General features: G+C 40.8%; 1 protein-coding gene across 1 annotated transcript; it reads right to left on the reverse strand.

Annotated features, from left to right (window-relative positions):
• Window positions 1-255: 255 nt before the first annotated feature.
• Window positions 256-14,070, reverse strand: LOC102035272 (cytochrome P450 2U1). The gene is made up of 5 exons (XM_005418248.3): window positions 13,979-14,070; window positions 8,098-8,730; window positions 4,737-4,898; window positions 3,606-3,773; window positions 256-3,189 (listed from the first exon to the last, which is right to left on the reverse strand). The coding sequence occupies exons 1-5, from the start codon at window positions 13,995-13,997 to the stop codon at window positions 3,011-3,013; spliced, it is 1,161 nt and encodes a 386-aa protein (XP_005418305.2). The 5' UTR covers window positions 13,998-14,070; the 3' UTR covers window positions 256-3,010.
• Window positions 14,071-14,076: the final 6 nt, after the last annotated feature.

The following is a 14,076-nucleotide window of genomic DNA, read 5'->3' on the forward strand; positions in this document are numbered from 1 at the left end:
TTCCTCATCTCCTACCCTTCCCTCTTCTTCTATTCTAGGTAACAGTGTTTTTTAAAAACCTCTTTCTATCATTTGATCATAACATGCCTGGCAATGTTATTTTCCCAATTTCACTTTGTTTCCCCACCTCCTTCACTCCTCATCCAGAGCATTTTTAACATTTTCTCACTCAGAAGCTTTTTCTGCAAGATGTAAGATGCCAAACACCACAAGTTTAGTCAGTAAGTGGAACTCATTGAAATGACTTTGCAAAGCTGTGAAACACTTACTTGGGAATTACTTTATTCAAAATAAAAACACATTGAAGCAAAGTAATTTTAGAAATAAAGATATTTGCAGCCTTCAGAAACAGTCACGCACTTATCTGAGCATACATTTTTCAACAAGGCATTTGAGATGCTTCCCCTGCTAAAAAAAGGAGAGGGGGAGGATATATTTACAAAAACAAACCAACTTTGCTACCACTCTTTACAGTCAGCCAAAGATGGCAACACACTTTGAAAACTACAGATTTTGCTGCTTTTATGCTATTGTTTAGCTAGTTTTATGGTATCCTGTGAAAATTTCAATGCACCTGGAAGGTATGAAAGACAGGTGTTCATTGTCTTTATTTATTCCAACAGCATCCTGTATTCTAGCACACCTTGACGTGGTTGGAACTTCCAATCAGTAGTTTTAGCCTGTTGTACATTCAGCATTTGATCACAGGTATCACCAAAAACCACATTGTCAAAGTAGTATTTGTAGAAGGCTAATTCTCAAAGGTGACATTTTAAACTAAACTCAGCAGGCAAAACAAGCACAAATATGTACAGTTTCACATACCAGGGGATTATGTGAATTGCATCTTCTTTGGAATCTGTAAAAAAATACTAAAGTGCTTTTCAAATGTGTCCTCATTGATTCAAAGGACAGGTATTTTGTAAAAGTGATCAGTTGCACACCAACATCATTATGTTGTTTAAAGAGGCATTTCAACAGAAAGATAAATATTATCAGCACTTAATTTTAGCTTCTCAATTAAGCATAATTTTAAATTTCCAGACAAAACTCCCAACCCTACAGAATCTATTCATTCATTGGAAAATACAAAATTAAATTAAATAAAGTGCTTAATTCTCAAGTACTCCCAGGTTTTAGAGCAAGTTCACTAGCATTGGTACCAAATCAACTTTTTATTGTACTAAGTTTTCAAAAACTTCATACCAAAAAACCAAACCCACAAGCCTATATAGTCCAAAGTTAACATAATTAAATTGAAAGGCATTGAAAGTTCTTACAGAAACAGTGGGATACCTCACCAACCAAATACATAATTCAAAAATCAAGGCACTCTGTTATTCAAAACAGGTAACAGAAAACCTTAATTTAAATGCAATATCTTATAGTCTTTGTTAGGCACTACCTGGCTTTTAAAAATTCAAGGTTAAAAGTGACAAAACCAGACATTAATTTAAAGCTGAAAAGTTGTCTCTTCTTCTACAATTTAAATTTTGTTTCTGCTATGGAATACCCAATTCTAAATTACATTCAAATTCACATTCCAGTCTTGGAAACTTGACATTAGGAGGATTCCAAGTATTCTCTAGATCTCCAGTGAGGGGAAAAAATCTTTACAAGAGTATATAAGAACTTAATTAATGTGATATGAAATTCTGATAGATCAAAAGGAGTGTAAAGAGATTAAAGAATGATTAAGAACAACTATTTAAAGGTTAGTTGTTACATAGCCCCCCAAAAGATCACTTTCCATGTCTGAAATACAAGGCAAGACTGAGTGTCCTGTTCTGAAACAATTAACATGAGGTTTCCTCGGCAGCTGGTTTGACAGTGGTTAAGAGCACTAACATTCTGCATGTGAAAAAAGTACTGATACACTAATGCTGCATGAACTACAGATTATTTTACTCTATATGGAAGATAATAAGAGAGAGCCATTATATCCAAACCTCAAGTTTGTCAGCTTCCTTCTGTTCCTGGTAAATGTATAAACAGTACCTGTACTGCTGTAGTGATGCCATATTTGAAGACTCCAGTTCCCAAAGCCAGAGGTTGTGGAAGTATCGTCCACGCTGCCTGTGGATGAAAAACCTGAGCGCCAGCCTCAACTTCAGGACTACACACTGCAGACTGTAGTGTTTTCCCCAGTGAGCGGCTGCTGGTCCCGTCCAGCCTGCAGCCACTGCTGCCATGAGGCAAACAATGAATGCCAGAGGCAGCACAGATGTCTCGAATATGTTTGGCACCAGAGAGAACGGAGTTCTGCTGTTTCTTGTTAGAGAATTCCGCTCTTGTTTGTATTCTGAGATAAAACATCTGCATCCTGATGCTGCACACTCATTTCATGTTGAGAATATGGCATATTCAAGGATTCCTTTAGCCTCAAATCCTGGCTTTTCCAACTTGGTACCTGCTTTTTGATAGTGAGCCCTGAATCTCAAAGATATTTGGATCCCATCTACTACACCTATAAGTTAGTTACAAAAAACAATCCTCCAAAGTTAAAAGTAATTTTGTAATTTCGAAAAAGTATAAGTAATTATTTAAGCTCAGTTATAACTTTTCTTTTCACAGAAAATGCTAACAATTCATTAATATATTTAATATTACATTATGTGCTTCACTCCTTTGGTAAATGAAATGTTTATGTGCAGCTTTCGCAATTTTTTACAATTACTATTTGTCAGAACAGTAACAAATGTTTTGGACCATTCTCCCATAATCAACATTTGACAAACTGACCATAATAGGCAGAGGTTAAGCCCACCAAGTTTTAATATTAAATTAAAAACTATGCTGTCAGTTCATTTGTGGAATGCAACAGCTGACAAAAAAAATCTTTCCAGAAGGCTAAATGGATTATTCTCACTGACTAGGAAGGCCTAAGCAGTTGAGGTTATTTTCTGGAAAGAAAGTAACAAAATAAGCTGGAAATAATAAAAAAAAAAATTTAAAAAAGCTATATTTTAAAAGTGCAGTATTTCTTTGCTTTATCTTTTTTGACACTGCATCATTTCTTCAAAGCTATTATGTTGAATGGACATGGAGCTAAAGTTAGACCAAACCTTCCCTCCATAGATGGTTTTGCAGCATTTTCAGGGTACATAAAGGTAAAACTTTGCATAAGACTTGAAAAAATCAAGAACAGCTCCATTTTTGCCAACTGCTCTCCCATGCACACACGTTTACCTAAAGAACAGTAAGAAGAAAGGTATTACTGGCTTTATACAGTTGACCTCTTTGTTAACACACATGTAATGCCCCTGTGCTACTACAGTCCAAAAAAGGCTCAAACTACTATTAAGCTATGACCTCTGAAGCTCTGGCCTCCTGTATTTGAGTCTAAGCCTTGCTCAGCTGTACTAGTTCCTATTAACAACATTTACATCCACAGCAAAAGTAGTATCAAAGGACAATTCATAATTTCTTTCTGGTGATTCGCTATTTAGGAACTCAAACCATTTTGCAAGCCACCAACTGTGACAATAAATTTACTTCTATAATTGGTCCTATGTGCAACTTTTACATCTCTCACTCCCAAGGCCCTACACTTCAAACACCACCACTCACCCACCCCGCTAATGACTCCATCTGGATTATCTTACCCATTCCAAAAGGAATGAATGACTCTTTCTTTATTAGCTGGCCCTTTTCATCCAGAAATCTTGATGGTTGAAATTCATCTGGATTCTCCCAAATGTTTGGATCTCTGTGTACTGACCACAGGTTGGGCACAATCACACTACCCTTAGGAATCGTATATCCCTGGAGCACTTTAAACAAAAGCAGAGACAGAGATGTGACAAGTTGCTAAAAGGAAACATGGGAAAAATAGCAGTAAAAACACAACAAGAGGATGCCACAAAAAATTATATCGATCCCTAGCTGTGGGCTGCAAATGTAGCAAAAGCTGAAGGCAAAGGTGATCTCTGCCTACCCTGCTTGAGTCAGAATCACACAAGCCTGAGCAGCTGGAAAGACACCAAGTTACACCAACAGCTTCTGCAGAGAGAAGGAAGCAGCAGAAGTCAGAAATAAACTCTGCAGCACCCCAATACTGTGACCCACTTTCCTCCTGCTCCTGTGCTGCCACAGAGCCCCACCACAGTCAAAGGATGGACTTTGAACTGTTGTGACACAAGGGTTTTGAAATGACTAGTCTCATTTCAGCTTGCTGCACCTCATTCCCCTGCAAATCAAAACATTTAGAAAAGCAGATCAATTCAGTAATAGGTTCAAAAGCTGAGTATTGCTCTCTCACACTGACTTTGGCCAGTGCTCAGCTATGTTTATGAAAACACATAGCTGAGTTGGGAGACGATATTTCTTAATGTTTTCTGTATGTGTGGAGGTCAGTGGTATAAGCCTTTAGCAAACCAATTACTCTAAACTGATGTTTTCAGACCTCTGTGTCAGAATGCCAAGAACAGCTCTGCTGTTTCAGGTACAAAGCTGCAGTCTCAGCTGCCAGCTATGGACTTAGCACATTAGTCAATACAAGCTGACCCCCAGAGAAGAAATCACTCGAGATTAGAAAAACTGCTGGATGTCAGGTCAGACATGCTGCTTACATAGAGAACTATGTCAAGGCCTCTTGCTCCCTATAAAGGGCATTTACATATTTGTTTTATGGCTCTAATACATAAATGAGGTCTTTGCAAATTATCACTAGATACCCCATCAGATCTTCAGCCCCAGAGGAAACGCTGTAGTAACAAGTCTCTAGAAATGCTTACCAGCAGTTTCTGAGGCCATTCGAGGAATAGAAAGGGGAACAACTGCAGTCATCCTCTGCACTTCCATAATGGTTGCCTCTGTGAAGGGCATTTGAGCCTTGTGAGCAAGAGAGGGAACTTTGTCACGTCCTAGAACTGCTTCGATTTCTGCATGAACTTTCTCTATTCAAAGGGAGCAAGAAAAATAAAGAAGTCAAAAGACATAATATGCGAGAAGACATAATCTCAATTTCATCTGACTTTGCTTGCTTCACTGTTTACATAGATTTCTCAAAAATTACTTCAAGATGTTATTCTTAGCTGAAACAGCTATGCCAACATTAGCCTTAGGAACAGACTCAGCTATGAAGAAAATGACTAAGCACAATCTTGACAAGAGTCAAGAGTAAAGCTACTGAGCTGACAGACATTGCTAGCACCCCAGTATTGGAAAAGTACAAGAAAAGTCCTGCTGCTACTCCAAATGTATTCATAATCTTACTTAAGGAGTTTAATTATACAGTAATTTGAATGATGGGAAGATCAAGCTTCTGCTCTGCAATTAAAAACTTGAACAGTAAGAGAACTGTGTGCAGTGTGTGCCTGAGCATGAAGAGATGGGAAAGTTTTTCATGCAGTTGCTTTAGATACTTCATTCTGGAGCAGGAATTCTGATGCTGCTACTGCAAGCACTGAAGCCATTTAAGTCGTTAAGGCCATTTACTACTTCCTATTCACAGAACCTAAACTCACATATTTCCCATTTCCCCCAAAGGCAGCAGCAGATGCTCCTTTCCCTTTGCAGCCCTTCTACAAAGTCAAAAAAATTCATGAGCTTATCAACTTTCTTGTTCATGGGGAGCAAAAAATACCAAATTATTTGCTTGCCTCTTTCATTTCCTTGTATGCTGAAGGCTCAGCATACAAATAATTCTCTTCATAGAAGTTTCCAAGATTCAGGACTTGCTTCACCTACGTACATACAGGATGATGTGCCTTTTCTTGCAGGCAATTTGCAATCTGGCTACACCACAAAAGACAATCTTGGAGAAGGAGACCTCAAAACTAACCTTTATTCAATAATAATAAAATTTTTATTTTTACCCTTTATATCCTGCATACTTTGTGGTTGTTTCGCTTGACTTTTCCAACCAGGCTGCTGATACTCTGAGTTTTTGCTCTTTTCTCTTCTTAGCAGTGATACAAGATTAAATAAAAGCTCGATGTGAAAAAACTGTCCCAGTTTCCTGAGCAGCATCCCCACCTGCTGCCTGAACTGCATCTAAGGAGTTGCTGCTGCCACCTACTGGGTTTGCCCCAGAAGAAAAGCTCATGCATGAGGAACATTAAAAAACACAAAAAAATACAGCAAGAGACGGCGCTGACGGCGTGACTCTCCAGTACTTTCTTTGTGGGGAAGAAAGTTCTTTCTTTCACGTTTATTAGGGACATGTCATAGCCCTATATTCAGGCATGTATGTTCACAGTAATATAAATAAATAAAGTTTTCAATATATATTAAAAAAAATGAGACTGTCTCATACCAAATGTCACACCAGTGCTTTATCCTGAACAACTCATTTGTTCAGCATTTCTAAAAATATGAGGAACTATACAGACAGCAGCCAAACTGCTGCTCACATTTCCAGCTGCAAAATGTAAACTTCAGCAGCCTCTGCAACAGCATGTTATTTGAACTGCTCCACAACTTTTCATATATTTAAAAATCTCAATGATCTTCAGAAGTCAAGGACCAAAACAAAGCCAGGGAACAGAACAAACCAAATACTCCCCATGGCTTCACCATATTGTCCATCCATATATGCTCTATTTCCATGTAAAAAGCACCTTTTTCCACAGAGAAAAATACTTCTTTTCCCTCTGATAGCCGTTAGTTTCCTTTCCGTGACTGCAAGCAACTTTTGCTACTTCTAAAGGATACACAATTCAGGTATTTTCTCTAGAGAGGAAATACATTTAAAAGAAATGTATTACCAGGAATAAAAAAAGGGGCCCATATACAGTTTCAAGGTAATCAGGATATAAGGAATGGGATATTAAAAGTGATACAGTCTGGACTACTGAGCATATTTAAACTACTTGACAAGAGCCATAGCATTAGAGGAAATCAGAGAGAGGTAATAAAACTGTTAGAGATCAGCAGAAAAGTGAAAATTGACTAGCACATACACATACAGTACCAGGTAGAAGGAAAAAAGGTTAAAAAAACAAACACAAAACTCTTCTGGATTCCATTCCAATTTAGAATACATCTAATCCATGTAACTGCATATCAAGTCAAGCAGTGATTACACACAGCATTAAAACAGAAAAATAAGCCTATGCAATAAAAGTTTACTGTACATTTGTCCCCAGTGAACTCTCTCCCTGTTTAGCAGATTGTTTGACTTTGTGCAATAAGCTATGATATTGACCTATTTGAAGAGATTTTTCCAAACAGATCCAACTCAGGGTAGATGAGACTACTACCGGTCATGACCCACTTAGTTTTGAAAAATTCCAAAACGAGAGATTCTGTTAACTCTCAAGGCAATCTGCGTCACTCCTTTGCCATGTTGACAGGGCAATTTCTTTTCCTGGTATCTGATCAGAACTTTCTTGCTGTAGGTTGTTTCCACTGCTTCCCTTTCCTTCCCTCCACAGCACATCGCAGGGGAATCTGCCTCCATCTTCTTAGCATCTTTTGATCAGAAAATTGTAGATAGCATAAGGTCATCCTTCTCTAATACTGAACAAGACCAATCTGTTCTGCCTCTGTTTGTGTCCCCCCATCCCTCATCATCAGCAACCCACCTGACTGCCCTGAGCACTCAAGACTGACAGGGAGAAGCCCTCTAACAACACTGGCACCTGGTGCTGTGCATTTGTGCAAGTCCAGTTTGCTTAAGCTGTCTCTGATTTGATCCTCCTCTACAGCAGGTGGTGTTTTACGTCCCGAGACTCTGCTGCTAGGTCCAAGAACCTCCCTGCTCAGGAAGCCATAAAAGCAGACCTTAGCACTATGGTCTTCACACATCTTCTATCACTACTACATGCTTGGAATGTCACAACTGATAAACTTTTTCAAACATGCTAAAATTCCCTGGAATTGCTTGGGAAAGATAAAGTTGTCCCAAACCAGAAGAAACTCACAGATTAAAGGGCTATTTGGCACTTAATATATAGCACTAACCCAGAAATCATCATAGAACAGCAGGAGAGAAGATGCCTGATTACATACCAGCCTTTCAAATCACACATACAACACGAACCATTGGCTCTCCAAATGATTCCTTCACTGTTGCTGCTTTCTTCTGTTTCTGAACATCCATCTGGTGCTTTACAGTCTGGAATAAATCACCTAGAATAAAAGTAATCTTACCTTGTACTTCAGGGTAAAGAGACATGTAGAGCAGGCACCACAGCAATGTGTTGGAAGTAGTATCTGTGCCGGCGATGAAGAGATCACCGATGATAAAAAACAGGTAATCGTCATTAAAACTGCTCTCCTTGTTGTTCTTCTCTTCCTCTGCGTGGATGAAGTACATATCAATGAAGTCCCTGGGATTTGCTGCATCGAGTGTATCCCTGTGCTGGGCAATTATTCTCTTCAGAAAAGCAGTAATGTCCAACTCGGTTTGCCGAAGCTCGCGGAAGGGCCCAAAGGGAAGGTAGTAGAGCCAGGGGCAGATGTTGACCAGGATCATGTAGCTGTTCACACTCAGCTCCAGGGCACGGGCCATGTTCTTCAGCATCGTCTTGAACTCAACATCTTCGTAGTTAAAGCGCTTGCCAAAGGCCATGGAACAGATAACATTGGACACCGCGTTGCGAATGATTGGGAAGGGATTAAATGAATCCTTCCCGTGTTTCAGCATCTCCTCCTTTACAAAGTTCAGCTCCTCGATGATTTTAGGCTCTAAGCTGTGTCTCCCTACCCCAAAATGACGCAGTGTTGACAGAGAGAATTTCCGCTGTTGCTTCCAGACAGGGCCATAAGGTGCAAAAATAACACCTGAAAGAAAAAGGGAGAGACTGAAACCAAAATGCCCAACTTTCAGTTAGAAATAGTAAGTCATGCCTGCAAACCAAGAGGCAGAAAAGAGACACAGCAAATCTCTCCCAAGCACCTGTCTAGGAGCTAAAGGAAAAATACAAAGTTCTTTATTATAGCTTTTGGAAATCCTGTCCCTTCTTTTCCTCATCACTGAAACAAATATCCAAGTTACATCAATAGTTTCATTAGACTTTGCAAGAAACAAATAGATGGAGAAGACAGAACAGTTAATTTGGGATATATGTTAGATATAGCCTTTTCTCCCCAATGTCCTGAGACATGAACTTCTTCAGCAAGGTGTAACCGAAGACATTAAAACACAAACTGATTTGCGTTTTTTCCCCTTCATGTTATACAAACTTCCCAACACTTTTTGCATGTGTGTCTATTACAAGTGAAATTTATCTTTGAGTTATAATAAAAATACAGGATACTCACACTGCAAGAAAACTGGGAAGGTGAAAACAGGTTCAGAGACACTGGCAAAATCCTGCTCGATATGCATCTCAACAGTTTTGATGCCTGTAGGCATTTGTTCTGCATGATTGTGTCATTAAGAAACACAATTTAAATTAAATCCCTATTACTCACTTTCAAACAGAAACATCACTTATGTTGAATTAAAAGACCACACCAAAGACACCACAGGGTAACAAATACACAACCTGCAATTTCTAATGTACTACATGGTTAACCTGAGAAAGTTTAGTCATCAAACATGATCTAGTTCTGGATTTGTTCTTCTAGTAAAACGACGCCATATTTTTTTTTCTGGAAACAAAAAGTTACTTTGTAAAAGCAGCATCAGTTCTGTCAACTGCAAACCTTAAACTTGAATTGAAAAGGAGAAATGGCCATAAGAAAATAGAAGTACATAAGTACTAGAAGATGCATCATGTTTCAATACTTAACATTACTTGCATTTCTATTACAGGTTAATGTTCCAAGTTCTTAATGTTCAAAGAATACAAACACATGACCTAGCTTCAAACATCCTAAACAAGGATGTTTGAAACATCCTAAACAAGGAAGAGTGAGGACAAGCTCAGAATCAGCTGAATTTCATCCTCTCTGCACGAAGACATTCCTCAGGCAATATATTCAAATGCCCACTTCCTGGCCCTTCAAAAAAAAGAACCAAAATCTTCCCAGATTTTCTCTCTCAACTGTTTCCTGTTAGCACTGGGGTCCTCAAGTAGGTTAAGTGAAAAAACGGGAGTATTTGGGGCTGGATTTGGCCAAGAACCAACCTGGGTTGAATTTGGCCAAGAACCAAAAACCCTGGGTCTCCAGGGTTTGTGGCTGGGTTGTGAAAGAAACATGGATTTCTTGGAACAAAACAAAATTATCACTGTTTCTATCCCGCAACAAATATCTCTAGAACAGGCTATGCACCCACAGTCTCTTCCCTTTTTTTTTTGGTTAGGAAAATTAGTTTTAGGATCCAAATACTTTCAATAAAACAAAACAGATCTATTGTGTTGAATGTAAAAGAGACTTGCCTAGGCCCACAGAAAAGCTAACACCAACAACAAATGTCCCGACACGCAGTGAGTCTTTCCAGCAGTCCTGCAGAGAGCATCAGTGTTTTTGCATGTCCCCAACCCCCAAACTGCTGCAGAATACTAACAACTGATTTGTAAATTGGGAAAGAATAACATAGAAGACAGATTAAGGAAGAAGAAGAGCATAAAGACAGAACAACAGAGGAAAGAGAAGAAAGCAAACTCTCAACTGCATCCCTACCAATCTACAATAATGGAATAGTCCTTTGCTGGTTTCAAAGAAAATTTGCCTGCCCTAAAAAGCCAAGTTACTCAGCACAGACATCTCTACTCTTTAAAAAACCACAAACAACAAAACACAACCTCCCCTGTAAAGAAATTAAAACAAAACAAAACAAACAACAACAAAAAAACCCTGAAGGCCATACAATAATAAATTCTGAAGCAACAATAACCAGGACTTCACGCTCACTACAGAGCCCTAATTTCTATGAGCTGATCATGAAACCCTTTCAATACAACCAACAAAATCAGAAAACCAGAGAGTTCATTTTATTCCCCCTTTTTACACAGAAAAAATTAAAATCCTCACAAGAAGCAAAGGCTTACTTACTCTCTCCATCTCCCACATTTTTTACTGCTAGCTCTAGTGCTGCTACAATCCTGGGAACATTGACAAACACAGCACTCACGACATTTAATAACATCCAACTTCTGTGTTGCCAGATGTCCACACGTGGATATGCACAGGGCAGGGCTATAAAGGCAGACAACCACTCTGACTCCAAGTACTCTGCAGATTCAGTCTTTGCTACCTCTCGTAGCTACAGAATACAAAAAGCTAAAATACTAAAATCAGACCACAGAAATGTCTTGTTTCTCCCCAGTCTACTACTTCTCTTTCTGCAGACATATGTGATGATGAATTAAGAATTAACTACTACCTTCTCCCTTAAGTTCTTATGGCATCTTCTATCCAGCCAAGAAGGCCTCCCTCACTTGCTAATCACATTGCTGAAATGTAGTATTTGCCACTTCTGATACTTCTACCTGCTCTCCCCCAGGCACAATTATTTTCTTCGCACCTTACATGAAATAGAACCACACAGCAGACATAAGCCCCTCTCTCTTCCATCCCACACCTGGCAGGGCAGCTCAAGGTAAAGACAAAACTATACCAGCAAATGTAGCTTACAAGAAAATCTCTAAGTTCATACCACAATAGCTCACTTATAAAATGAAGGAACCCAAAGAACCCAAGGACACGCAGGAACCCAAAATGGACACTAAACCTCCCAGAGCTGTAGCACCCAAATTGTGAGTGGTAGAGCTGAAGGATGAACAGTAAGGGCTCATCCTGCTTCCTTTCCTAGTACATACCAACACAACTGCTGCTGTCCTGACCTGCAGAAACATCTCACCCACAAACCCCTGAAATTATCACCCAAACCAATCTTAAGAGGCCTCCAGTTTGAGTGCTGTAACCCACCTGCCTCCCCCACAAACCACAGATGGAAAAAGCAACACTTGTTAGCACAAACACAGCATGGCAGAGGCTCAGTCATCTCCTCATGCCACCACCAAACCCAAGGCAGCACAGGGACAGCACCTGCAGCTTCCACAGGCATTTGGAGAACCAGGTTGTGGGGGGCAGTGGCCCCACTGCCCACATTCACCCTTTGTGCACTCAGAACACACCAGCCCTGTGGTTCACTCTACAATATTCCTGCATCTGGGCAACCCAGCATGCTGCTAACATGAGCACCTTGGAACAGCTGGGGATGTTTTATGGACACCTGGGCAGCCCTGATGCTGCAGTCCTCATGCCTATTGTGACCCTACAGATAAAAACCAAACCCAGAGCAACACAACGTCCCTGCCACAGTGCAACACAGACAGGCACCATCCCTGGGCTTGCTTGCAGCATGCTCTGGCTGTGGACAACAGGTTCCTGGTATGTCCAGCTCTCCTGGAGCACCCACTGCTGGAAGCTGCCAGCTGCCCTGGCTTCTTGTCATATTCAAAAAAGTCTGATAAAGAACAAGATACATATGAAATTCACAGCATTCAAGGAAAAAAAAATCTAGCCTGAACATGAGGTTTTGCAGAACTACTAAAATTATCTAACTCCTCTTCCCCTTTCCTCCTCCAGTTCTTGATGAAGTACTGTACCTAAAAATACTCACACATGATAACAACGTGCCAGTAAGATCTGTCTTGGAACAATATCATTAAACCAACGCAATTCATCTTTCTTTTTATTCTTTAAACTGATTTCAGCAATGGTATCTGATGCCATTTTTATAAACATGATCTCACTTTCTTCTCTTTACTAGGTCCCTCACTTTCTTCTCTTTACTAGGTCAATTCTGGTATAGGGGAAAAAAAAAACGATAAATGTTTCATGCACTTAAAAATCAGATTTCCCTAGTCTTGGAAAAAATAAAAAAGCTACGTTTCACAACAAGCTAGCACACTAACAAGCCTTCTGGGGTCCACCTCCTAAACTGAAGAAGATAAGTATATTTCCATAAACACAGAGATCAGTAATGACCTACAAACTAAACATGAAGAAATTCTACCTGCAGTATTGTCAGCATGTGTTTAAACCCTCCATGCTTTTTTCCTACAAAAGCTAGTAACTCTCCTCTGGACTTTAAAAAAAAAGAAGGCAACCAAACCGAAACATGCTCAGTAAGTTTTGACAAGCAGAATAACACATTTGCAAATATCTCGGCAACAGTACCTTGTACACAGGCAGCACGGACTGCACAGCCATGGGACTCCACAGAAGCCCGATCTCTGCCACTGCTACCTTGGTAAGAGCTGGGGGAGTGCTCAGTTTTGTACCACTGCCCAAGTACTCGAAATTTCTTCCCCTCACACAGCCAAAATCAGAAAGTCCCCAGGTGACAGACCAGCTGTGCCTTAAACCCCTGCACAAATGGCAGCCACAGAAACAATGAGGCTGGAACATACCTCGGAGATTGATTCCAACCCATGACCAAACACCACCTTGTGAATGGGACCATGGCACCAAGTGGCACATCCAGCCTTTCCATAAACACCTCCAGGGACGGTGATTCCACCATGCCCCTGTGCAGTCCATTCCACTGTCAAACCACCCTTTTTGTGAACAAATTCCCCCTAATGCCCAACTTAAACTTCCCCTAGTGCAACTTGAGGCCGTTTCCTCTTGTCCTATCCCTTATTACCCAGGAGACCAACCCTGCCCTGGCTACAAGCCCTTTGCAGGCAGTTGGAGAGAGAGATAAGGCCTCCCCTTGAGCCTCCCCTTCTCCAGTCTAAACCAGCCCAGCAGCTCCTCAGTCCCTTTACTGTACACAGAGCTAAAGGCTCCTCAGTCCCTTTACTGTACACAGAGCTAAAGGCACCGGGCACTTCAGCCACCCAGAGATGCTCTGTGGTGCACGGCATCGCACTGCCAACTTCGAGGGGATGCTAAACCTCAAGTCAGGGCGTGTTTCTCTCTGTCAGCAGCAGGGCGAGGGACACAGGCGAGGAGCAAAGAGCAAGGAAACAGTTCAGTCCACAATTCGTGGGAGTTAGACATAAATTTCGGTAGAGCAGCCCCGGTCCCGAGCAGCCCCCGCTCCGCATGGCTCCTAAGCATCACTCCGGGCACCCCCGGCCGTGCGGCAGCTGCCCGGGCGGGTCTCGGGGTGCCCCCGGGCGCTTACCCTTGTGGTGGGTGATCATGAGGACGATGGGCACGGAGGGCCGGTCGCTGAACACCTCCGCCTTCTGCACCAGCGCCTCCCGCACCGCCCCGAAAGTG

Source organism: Geospiza fortis, unplaced genomic scaffold (genome assembly GCF_000277835.1).
Source record: "Geospiza fortis unplaced genomic scaffold, GeoFor_1.0 scaffold11, whole genome shotgun sequence".
Lineage (NCBI taxonomy): Eukaryota > Metazoa > Chordata > Aves > Passeriformes > Thraupidae > Geospiza > Geospiza fortis.